The sequence below is a fragment of the Elaeis guineensis genome, chromosome 16, assembly GCF_000442705.2.
Source record: "Elaeis guineensis isolate ETL-2024a chromosome 16, EG11, whole genome shotgun sequence".
Lineage (NCBI taxonomy): Eukaryota > Viridiplantae > Streptophyta > Magnoliopsida > Arecales > Arecaceae > Elaeis > Elaeis guineensis.
In genome coordinates, this window is record NC_026008.2 from 36,130,880 (window position 1) to 36,143,169 (window position 12,290).

General features: G+C 36.6%; 1 protein-coding gene across 1 annotated transcript; it reads left to right on the top strand.

Annotated features, from left to right (window-relative positions):
* Nucleotides 1–2,696: 2,696 nt before the first annotated feature.
* Nucleotides 2,697–11,786, top strand: LOC105059514 (ATP-dependent zinc metalloprotease FTSH 2, chloroplastic). Its single transcript, XM_010942836.4, has 5 exons — nucleotides 2,697–2,923; nucleotides 3,982–5,194; nucleotides 5,391–5,704; nucleotides 8,910–9,150; nucleotides 11,215–11,786. The coding sequence occupies exons 2-5, from the start codon at nucleotides 4,007–4,009 to the stop codon at nucleotides 11,554–11,556; spliced, it is 2,085 nt and encodes a 694-aa protein (XP_010941138.1). The 5' UTR covers nucleotides 2,697–2,923; nucleotides 3,982–4,006; the 3' UTR covers nucleotides 11,557–11,786.
* Nucleotides 11,787–12,290: the final 504 nt, after the last annotated feature.

Sequence of the window (12,290 nt, forward strand, 5' to 3'; positions counted from 1 at the left end):
GAATTCGGTACTGTAATTTAGCTGGATTGCTTATCAAAAATAGTTTGAATAGATTACTTCTGTCGTACCAAATCTTCACAAATCTTAACTACTTTGTTATGAGTACTCTTAGACCCACCAATATGCTTAGCAAACTTATTTTTTTTATGCCAATTTCTAAACCTAGTACTAATAAATGAGTCTTTTCACCTTCCTTCTTGGATAAATAACAACATAAGCAAAACACCGCATCCTTCTTTATGCTATACTCCAACCAATTAGCATGTTCATCAAACTATTCTTTCTGAAAATAATGATTATATCCAAAATATTTGTTTGAGGAAAATCATCACTTCTGGGTTGACAAGGGCCATTTTGTATATATGCTCTCCTCATTTCATCGCAGTCATTTGGATGATAACTTAAAATTGGATCTTTTTCATCCGGATCAAACTTCAAAATATTTAAATCAACTCCTCAACTTTGTCTTTGAAAAGATTGTGATTGTGGTTGTGGTTGTGAAGTGTTGTCGTTAGATGAATTTCTCAATTGATTGCCACTTTCTTGAATAAGAGATAATTTTGAGATGATGAACTAGATGGGATGAATACAGATGATATTTTTTTGTAGTATTTTTTTATTTAAAAATTGAAAAAAATTAAGACTTTATTAATTTTTAACATAATATAAATAATATAAATAAATAAAAATTACATAAAAATATAAAGTATACCTCAAAATTCAACTTCACAATTATAAATCACTATTGGCATTAATCAATCCAGTATTTACCATAACAATAATAACAACTAATAACCAAACTAGCAACATTCTAAATATAAATTCAATATTCAATTAATCACTAATTTACCACTCAATTAAATTAAAAAGAAAGAGAGTGAGAAATTTGTAATTATCTCAAAACGTGAAATTAGAATAATTAGTTGAAGTTGAACTCCAATTGAAATGGATAAAGATCTACAAATTAAAAAATAAATATTTTAAAAATTTAAATTGTAAAAAAAAGATAGAAAGAACAATTCTTTGCGATCCGGAGATGAATAGTCGCTATTCTGCAGACGTGCGGTCGTAAAAGAGAAAAAAAGAGATTGCAGATATGCGGCTGGGAAAGAAAAACACCTAGAAAGAGGAGGCTATTGGCGTGGGTTTAAACTTTAAAGGCTAAAAAGAGGGGGCTGCCGCTGGGCCTCACGGGAACTTTGGGTTAAGTTATGTATTAAACTACAGAGGCTTGGGTAGGTGCTATAATTTGCACCAAAACTGAGGGTTCAATTGAACCCCCAACTCTAAATGTGGCTCTGCCCTTGGTCACTCTCAAGACTGAACCTGCTTGCAGGCATCCCATTGGCCTTCTCACCAATTTCAAAGATCATATTGAACCCCTAACTTTAAACATGGCTCCTCCTCTGATCACTCTCAAAGCCGAACCTGCTTGCAGGCATCCCATTAGCCTTTTCACCAATTCCAAGGATCATATCCCCCTTACAAAGGCTCACGCCCAATCCATGTCTATATGCCTTCTTCCTCTCCCCCTCCCTCCCCTCCTTTTGATGCTACCCCAATTTTGATGGTGTTAGTAGCATGATGGTGGAGGGCCTGAGGAGGCCATGATGATGCCTTATGCCAAGAAGCTCAACAGACAATATAAAGTAGATATCAAGAAAATGGTCAAGACAAGGCCATGCGAGAGGATTTATTTGACTAATATTGAGGCTACTTTCAATCTTGGGAGCAATTAGAAGGGCTAGCGGATGAAAGTGATCTTGGGGTTAAAGATAGGGTAGTGGACCCTAGAGATGCAAGTAAGAGGAAAGAAAAGATATGGTGACGATGGTATTGATTGTAGAGGTGATGTTAGGGATGATTGTGGTGATGGTGATAGTGGTGAAGGTGCTGGTGGAGATAATGATAGTTATGGTGTTAATGGTGGAGATGATATATATTATGGTAATGACTATGGTAATGATCATGCTAATGATGAAGGTGCTAGCGATTGCTAGAGGAGGAGGGGGTGATGACGATGGTTGTGGTGATAAATATAATTGTGATGGTGAAGGCACCAGCGATAACAGTAATAATGCTATTTGTTGAAAATAGAGAGAGAAGAGGCAATGTTGATGTTTGTATACTAACATTAATCATGTCAATGGTAGCAATGATGGTGATAACAGTGATGCTGATAGTGAGGATGAGTTGATTGTCTGAGAGGATGATGAGGGGATCAAAATCGTCAGATAAAGAGATAAAGAGAGAATTAGAATCAATCAAAGTCATTGAAATGACAGACAGGAAAGAATTTAGAGTTGGAAAGGGTCGCCAAAGGGTGCCAAAGAGCATATATGGGGCTGAATTTGGAGGACATTTGAAATTTTCTCTTCAATTAAAGATTTGATAAGAATATATTGAAAATTTTATAAATTTTTTAAAACTCCCATGACGATCACATGAGTTTTTTATGGAAACTAAAATTGATTATGAGTCAAACTTAGGCACAAAAGAAGCTAAATTTTAAATAGGTGCAGCCCGAATCTGACTAAAAATGATAATAATCTAGGCGCAAGTTCTGGTCCATGATCAGCTCTAATCGAAACCTATTTAATCCAAATAGATGGAAGGGGTATCTTTGCTGCAATGTAATCTGAAGGGATATTTTAACTGATGCTAAAAATAAGGGAGTCATGGTGCAAGAGCAGCTCATGCCCACTGTGCTCCATTTCTTATCGTTGAGTGGCGACGCACGAAGCCACGTAGGAGAAGCAGCCCCGGTCCAAGCTCCCACGAAAAAATCCTCTCACCTTCCCTGTCTATTTAAGCCCCCTCGCCCCGGCTCTCCACCCTGCTGCGGCCACGCTGACCGCAGTAGCCCAACCACCCAGCCACCCGCGGAAAGCGATAAGGAGCGCGAGGCTCCCAGACCTCCGCGGTGAGCTCCTCCCTAAATCTCGCTCTATGTTGTTCCTGCTAGAAAATTTTTTCCATGCTTTTTATGACGCTGAAATTACTTACTTTCATGAAGATCCAATTCAATTGACGCAGATGATTGATTGATTTTTCTCGAATCAATGGTCGAGCGATTGTTTTGTTAGCAATGGTTTTGATTTCACTACTATTTGTGCATTTTTCACCATGAATAGTTCAGTTTCCACTTGGGTACGGTTTAGGTTTGATTGAATTATTTCGTTGTATTCAAGATTCTTTCTTCTTGGTTATTTCTGACATCTAACGATTCACTAAGCATCTGAAATTGCTGAGGATTTGGGTATTTCATGGGGTGTTTATGCCATGTCTTTTTTGGTTGAGTTCTCATTCTGAGCCGTCCGATCCATATAATTCTCCAGCAATAGTCCATGCCTTCTTTTAAATTCACTATTTCCTTTTGTTGATATCACATGTGGTTTACTTCCGCTGGTTCTTTAGAAATTGATTGACTTGTTATCTAAGTTATATTTGACATAGATTATTGGAAAAATTGAAAACTTAGGTGTGGAGCTTCTTTGTTATGGCCTTCTAAATTTATTAAATGAATCTTACCGGATATCCTTACTATTAGGAAGAATCAGCATCAGCTATGCATATAGATGTTGTTAGCTTTTGATTGCAGACTGTATGCATTTCAGTCAGGTTACAATGATTTGTCATCTAAGTGGAGTCTAGCATAATTCAAGATGCCAATAAGTGAAGTTGAAGGGGAAGATATCATATCCTTGGGGTACAGAGTTCTCTTTTATCTTTATGTGATGTGAAATCTCTCTGTATGTGCATGTGCTTGTTTAACGGTATCATGCTATCAGCCAGAAAGATCAAAACTGATAAAACAAGGCTATTCATTATGTCGACTTCTTTTTTGTCTATCACCACTTTTATTATGTGTTAAGATTTATACTGCTTGTGGAATCATTTTTTTCCCCTTTTGTTCCATTTAAGAAGTAGTTGCTTAATTTGTCTCTGCGGTGGCCATACTGATGCTGTTGGTTTTAACAGCCTCCTCATCATTCGGTGTGCATAAATGGCAGCTTCATCTACATGCCTTGGTTCAAATAGGATGGTAAAGTGCTGCAGGAAATTGAGTTTGACAGAAGAAATCCATGGAAAGCATCTGACTGATTCAACAAGCCTTCCTCCTTTAACTTTACCATCAAGGCCAGTCTATGTAACTGCTTCTTTGGTGCAGAAGCAGCATGAAGGAAAAAGAAGATTTCTAAAACTGCTATTTGGAAATGTTGGACTAGGCTTGCCTGCTTTAGTTGGTACGCGCAATGCTTATGCTGATGATCAAGGTGTATCATCTTCACGAATGTCATACTCAAGGTTTTTGGAGTATCTGGACAAGGATAGGGTGAAGAAAGTGGATTTGTTTGAGAATGGAACTGTAGCAATCATTGAAGCTGTTTCTCCCGAGCTGGGTAATCGGGTACAGAGAGTACGTGTGCAACTCCCAGGGCTAAGTCAGGAGCTTCTTCAGAAGTTAAGAGCAAAAAATATTGATTTTGCAGCACATGATGCTCAGGAAGACTCTGGCTCTCTTTTGTTCAACTTGATTGGAAACTTAGCTTTTCCTCTAATCCTTATCGGAGGTTTGTTTCTTTTGTCAAGAAGGTCATCTGGTGGAATTGGTGGGCCTGGGGGCCCTGGCTTCCCGCTTGCCTTCGGTCAGTCTAGGGCCAAGTTTCAAATGGAACCCAATACTGGTGTCACATTCGATGATGTTGCTGGAGTAGATGAAGCCAAACAGGATTTTATGGAGGTGGTGGAGTTTTTGAAGAAACCTGAAAGATTTACTGCAGTAGGTGCTCGTATTCCTAAAGGTGTTCTTCTTGTTGGTCCTCCGGGAACTGGGAAGACTTTGCTTGCTAAGGCAATTGCAGGAGAAGCAGGTGTTCCATTTTTCTCAATTTCAGGGTCTGAGTTTGTAGAGATGTTTGTTGGAGTTGGTGCTTCGCGAGTTCGTGATCTTTTCAAGAAGGCCAAAGAGAATGCTCCATGCATTGTGTTTGTTGATGAAATTGATGCTGTTGGAAGGCAAAGAGGAACAGGTATTGGAGGAGGAAATGATGAAAGAGAACAAACTCTTAATCAGCTTTTGACAGAGATGGATGGTTTTGAAGGAAATACTGGTATTATAGTAATTGCAGCCACAAACCGTGCAGACATTCTAGATTCCGCTTTGCTGAGGCCCGGACGCTTTGACAGACAGGTTACTGTGCATCCACTTATTTTGTATCAGACTGAGTGCTGCTCTGTTTCTTATATTTTGCAAAATAAAGAACATAATTTACTGATTTGTATCACTTTATCTATAAATAACATTTGTTTTCCCCCTACTTATAAGATGTACTCATATTTAGCAATTTTCGTTGTGTTTGCTAAAATTTTGTTGTATTATTTGGCAGGTAACAGTTGATGTTCCTGACGTACGTGGACGTACAGAGATACTGAAGGTTCATGCTAGCGATAAAAAATTTGATGGTGATGTTTCCCTTGATGTTATAGCAATGAGGACACCTGGTTTTAGTGGAGCAGACCTCGCAAATCTTTTAAATGAAGCAGCCATACTGGCTGGTCGTCGTGGGAAGACAGCAATTTCATCGAAAGAGGTAGATGATTCCATTGACAGAATTGTGGCTGGTATGGAAGGAGCAGTAATGACAGATGGGAAAAGCAAAAGCCTGGTAGCATATCATGAAGTTGGACATGCGATTTGTGGGTAAGAGAAGATCAACTCACAATTAAATTGTGTTTAAGGCTGGCTAATTAGAATATTGCTTTGCTTTCAATTTGATCTTTCTGTCATAGATTCTTTATTTGTTCTGAACTGATTTGAAGTAGCATAGATGGCTTTCTTATGCATTTGGATGTGGCATGAGTCTTATCATTTTGGATGCTCACAGTTTATATAAATTCTTGCAGCTTTATATAGATAATTTGGTGGTTTAGGTTTTTTGGATACAACTAATATATCATTTTGTGATTCTCTTTGAAGTTTTTCCAGAAAACCTATTTGTGATGTCATGATGATGTCATGATGATGGCCTAAACTTTCTTGAACTCATCCAAAATGATTCAAGGATTATGTTTCCAAACACTAGATATTTTAACTATCTTATCTCTGGTGGTTTCAACTACGGCCAATGACCAAGCTTTTGGAATGAAGGGGTAAAACCAGAGAGTGATATCTAGGCTAATCTAGATACGTGCAACATCAGTAGAGTGGTTGTTAGAGTAAGAACTATCAAGATGTCTAAGTTATACTATGAGCTAAAGAAACAAGGCACGGCTGGATCCAACCATGTTCTCATGATCCCATTTATGAGGTGCACATTCGTTCATTTCCATGACTCAATTTTTTTTTTTTCTTTTTAAGAGTGAGATCTATGCCTTTAGGTAGCATTTGGTGACTCAAATGAGATCACCACGGTGATCTAAGATCTCCCGTGATTTTAGATCACCAATGATCTGAATCATGTGGTGATATGATCATCAGTGATCTAAGCTTATTGAGTTTGGTAGGCCATGGTCCAGTGATTAGAGATCCTCAGGTATCCACGAATAATTTGTTTGGTATGCCATGGGAATACAAGATCAATGATTATATCATGCCAAAACTACCCATAATATTTTCATAAAAATATATTTATTAATCAAATATAATATCTTACAAACAATATATTAATATATTTTTTTAATTATTAGATTCTATAAAAATATATTTATTTGTCCTGTAAATTACTAATCCTATAAAGATATATTAACTGTTATTATAGAATCAATATTTTTATTTATACTTATAGTATATTTTTTATTAATATGAATATTTATTTTGATTAAAAAAATAAGGCAAATAGAACTAATATATTAAATATTTTTATTATATAAATATAAACTACGATAAGATATTTTTACTCTAATTTAAAATTATCATTGAATCATAATATGGCAATAATATGATTAATAATATATTATAATATAATATTTATTATAAATATAATATATAATATTAAATATAATATAATATCAGATATACAATATTGATGCAATATATTAATAGTCTATTGATATACCAATTTTTTTTGCTAGACTAAGAGATATTTTTGTTCTTATATTTCAGCCCAAGATTACTATCTGGGGGTGATTTTGAATTCTCGACTTTAAGGACAGATATCTCATCACTGAATAGAGGGGTGATTTGAGATCACTGTCACATAAAATCACCATGGTATAACCAAATACGATGATCTCATCATCTCTATCCACATCACTCTTGATCTTGGGTGGATCACCCCATACCAAATGCCCCTTTATGATGAGTCTCTACTGTGAAAGAAAATGGTTTAAAGAGCATATGTTTAAAAGTAGAAAGGAGGAGAAAAAGGAGTTCAGCTAGAATTTCCATTTTGAAAGTATCTGGTAACTTTGGGAGTCCTAAAAGTAATTTAATATGTTTTCATTTCTTTTATTTTGAGTCCACTGTGGAACCTATATCATGTGGTTATGCAATATCAATAGACAAGTCAAAGTTCACAAGCAAAAGCCGCAGTCAAGGATCATGAGGAGCAGCTTTGGGAGTCAGAGACAAACTGCCAGCAAAATTCTAGTAGAATTTGATGTCAAGATAGAGCCATTGGGAGGCATGTAAATAAGCTTCCCGAGAAAGCAAGAATCACATCAGTAAGATCCATGCCAAAGTTGTGATTCTTGTATGGATAAGTTATTGAAGGCATCAGAATTTATGTTTCAAGAACTATTGCTTCTCTTAGTAGGTTCCATCATATAAAACCCGTTATCCTCTGTGCCTTACTGGTGTTTTGAGGTACATTCTCTGACACCACCTGTCATTGGACTTTCAACATTGCTTAAAGTGCATATCAGTTCTAGGTTGGTTTTCTAGTTAGTGTGCAGCATTTTCAAGTCAAAGTTGCTAAAGCCTAAGGATGAGGTCAATCAAAGGTCCATGTTATTATTTTGGGATTCCTTAAAAGCCTCGCATCTTAGGTTTTCTTTTATTTACTCTATAAATCACCACGCATTGTGTCTTCGGTCTTGACCTTCAATAGGTAGATATTAAATCAGCATCTCCAATTGAATTACCGTTTTTCTATCAGTTAGGCTTTCAATTTATCAGCAAGTATTCTGCAAAAGAAAATAAAAGAAAAGGAGGAAGATCTTGTTTCATAGTGAATAATGTTCTCTTGGATTCAGAGTTGGATCCGGATAATGAATTATTGTTATTTTTATGATTGAGATTGTTCTAGGGGGTATTATGCCATTATAGTTTCCCCTTTAAGATGTGGTTGATTTCTTGATAATGTGGATTGAGGATGCTTATTAATGCCTGACTGTGGTTTTTATTATGTAAGGAACTTTTTGATTATTTAAGGGTAGAAGTGATGTCTTAGATATCTTAGGTCCAATGACTTTGGGTCTACTTATTGGACTTTTCCAGTTTGTCATGTAATATGGTACATTGAAAGTTATCTTCTAAATAACGAAAAAAAGGTAGGCACTGAGTTTGCGGTGTTATTAACGAAGTTCTGCTGCCTATTGGCATGCTTTATGAAATTGTTAGGATTTTATGGAAATGTTAAGGGATATCCTATTGGTAATATTTTTTTAAAAAAATGATGTTAGTTTACATAACTTGTGACTAGTTTAATCCAACTCTCTGGAAGTAAAAATTACAAGAATTTATGGTTACTTTAATTTCAAATATTTTTGTGCCTATATTAACTAGAATGTCCATGCACTTTTCTAATATATTATTCATGTCAAAGATTGCATGGATCTTAAGCATGGTACTTGGCAAGTCCTTTTTTGTCTTCTAATCTGGAGTTTTTAATCTGTATATGCAATTGATTTCCTTCATATATGTTTCTGGAACTCATATTTGCACTAATGGCATACATCTGTTGCAGAACGCTGACTCCAGGACACGACCCTGTCCAAAAGGTCACTTTAATACCACGTGGCCAAGCACGTGGACTCACTTGGTTCATTCCTGCTGATGATCCAACTCTGATCTCTAAGCAGCAGCTTTTTGCAAGAATTGTTGGTGGTCTTGGTGGCAGAGCTGCTGAGGAGGTTATCTTTGGGGAGCCTGAGGTGACTACCGGTGCTGCTGGTGACTTGCAGCAGATCACTAGCTTAGCCAAACAGGTAACTTCATAAATGTCATAAAGTCTGTTTTTCTTTATTACCTGATATTCATTGTGCGAAAAATGTTTTTGTTGCTCTTTTTTCATAATATTATGCTTGTGTATAATGATACACTAGATTGCAGCTAAATAAGTACTTTTACAAATAAGTAAATTCTTAAAAACAATGAGAAAGAAAAAAATGAGGGAAAGTGCGAATACTTGCGCTTTATAATCCATGGAAGAGTCTTATTACACCCATGTTTTTATCCAGCTTTTTCCCCACCACGATTATCCACTAAAAGTGCGTTTTTAAGGGACAACCCAGGTTTTTATCCAGCTATTTCGCCACCATGATTATCCACTAAAAGTGCCTGTTTAAGGGTCAAGTTTCTCATGGCAGTTGATGTTGACTGTCTTAGATCACATTCCATGACTCCTGGCCTACCCTATGAAGAATGGCATTGTGTCTTAATTGGTGTATGGACCGTAACTCTCGTAACTCTCATCACAACGATATCATCGGACAAAAAAACTCTCATCACAACTATAATGCAGATTCTTTTTCTTCTTGCTTCTGTCATCTCTTCTAAGTGTAAATTGTTTGAATGATTATTTTGTAAATAAATGATTGTAAATGAGATGACATAAAATTTACCCAGGCACATATTGGATGTATGTGGCCATCTTACAATTTCTTTTTGGAGTCTAAAGCTGATGATATTTGGCACAACTTGGTGAAGGCATTGCAAGGGCTGCTTGTTTGCTTACGGCAAATCTATAGCCTACAAACCTCTGGTTAATCGAATTTTACATCACTTTGCCAAAAGAGTAAGCTGTCGCATATTAGCACCAAGGGATGGCTTCCTCCAAAGTGAACTATAGAGAGGTTGATCATCATCGATGTTTAGATATTACTATAGCTTTTAATTGCTACAATCAGAAGTTTTACCTTATGAATCTTTCCTGTTGTATGAAGGGCACTAGAATTCATGACTGGCAGATTAGTTGGTAGTGGTGGCAATTTACTCCACCCCATCGGGTACTTGACCTGTCCTGACCCTAATGGGGTGGCATTTACCTGACCTATTATGGATCCAGAGCGGATGCAGGTAATGGTAAAACCTGCTTCAAACCAAATCCGGACATGTGTATCTCTACACAAATCCCTTGTCTGAAGTAAAAAATTAATTTGTATGCAAAAAAAAGGGATTTTTGCATCTTTACCCAATCTAATCTGTCCAATCCGACCCATCTAAATCTACTCATCCCAACTTGCCGTGAGACTCTATCCAAAAACAGGGCAGGCGGGTTCGGTTAATGACCTTCCTGATCCATACCCAACTCATTGCCATCCTTATGCCCTCATATCTATCATTAGACTTTTTCTTTCATATATATATATATATATATGAGTTGGTTTTGAGAAAACCTACCTATATTCACCTTGATTCCCCCTTTAAATCATGGTAGGCATCTCCACCACAGGTTGGAATCCAGCTGCTTCTCCTTGCCAACATAAGCCCTATCTTTAAGCACTCACTGGGTTTGGCTTAAACACCTTTCATGGAGCTGCTAATGCCTGTTTTCCTTCATTCTTATTCACAGTATAACATGCTTGGCAAACTCATTATGCTCCTCAATTTTTCAAAAAACAAAATTGTATTGCATTGAGCGGAGGATCTCTTTCCTTGTCTTATACTTTCAATCTTGGTATCAGAATGTGATGACTTTGACCAAATTATAACTTTAATCTGATTTATGTAATTCTTATTTCTTTGGAAACGGATCATTACGTGACAAAAGGGAGAAGGAAGAGGTGAATATTTGTGGGACATTATCCTGGAAAATATAACATCTTTTACATTAGAAATACCATGGCTGTACAAGTGTTCTTCGCATTAAAAGCATGTCCGTTTAGAATAAATTTTTTCCTAGAGAAAACGAAGTAATCAAGAGGTTACATGAGTTTGAACTGCCAAAAACATAGACATTATCTGTTAATAACAAAGTTGCAACCAGATATTACAGTGCTCCACAAAGTAGGGGTATTGAGTTTTGACCTTGTTTGGTCCTTTTTTTGCAGATGGTGGTCACTTTTGGCATGTCTGACCTTGGCCCATGGTCTCTTATGGACTCATCAGCACAGAGTGCAGATGTTATCATGAGAATGATGGCAAGGAATTCAATGTCAGAGAAACTTGCCGAGGACATTGATGCTGCTGTGAAGAGGATCTCAGACAGTGCATATGAGATTGCATTGGGTCACATCAGAAACAACCGAGAAGCCATTGATAAGATTGTTGAAGTGCTGCTTGAGAAGGAGACAATGACTGGTGTTGAATTTCGAGATATTCTTTCAGAGTTCGTGGAGATCCCTTTAGAGAACAGGGTTCCTCCATCCACACCAGCAGCTGTACCTGTGTAATTTGCTCCATTGAGACATTTTTCTTTTAGACAGAACAGTGTCTCAATGCACAAAATTTCATTTCTTGTATCACTTATTCATCCCTTAATGAGAGGGCAACTATCGTACAATCTTTATAGTCTACTGTTGGTTCAAGGTAATTGTAATTATACTTTTTTATATCTTTTTAACTATAAGTCAAATGATTTGCAAGTAAATGATTCAATGAATTGATCAGGAAATTGTAGCCAGCTAAGACGGTCTCAACGTGGAATTGTTAGTTAACTGGGGTTATTGATCCGAACTTAAAAGGGTATCTCATGTAGCTCATGACATTTAAATTTATATTTCACAAAAATGTATCAAAAATATTATACTTCATAGAATTTTTTTTTTTTTGTTTAGCTACGGTGCTCTAAAAGATAGTTTATCTTTTTTTATAACTGATTTATTTTTGATTGTCGGATTAAAGATGGATGGTTTGGATTTCTCTATCAGTAATTAGTTAGAGCAGCAAATGTGCGTGGTTGGTGCGATAAATATCCTAAAAAGTAAGATTAAATTGAATATCAATTTTTTTTCTCCAAAAGCCTTCTTGCCACCCCTTCTCTCTCAAATTACAATTTTCTGGCAAAGGTGGGTGGTAGAGTTGGAGAAATCCCATGGGAGAGTTTTGGAGGGACACGTGCACTGAGGATAGAGGAGGGGTAGGATAAGGTGATGGTGTCGTCACCAAAGGTGGAGGAAGAGGAGAG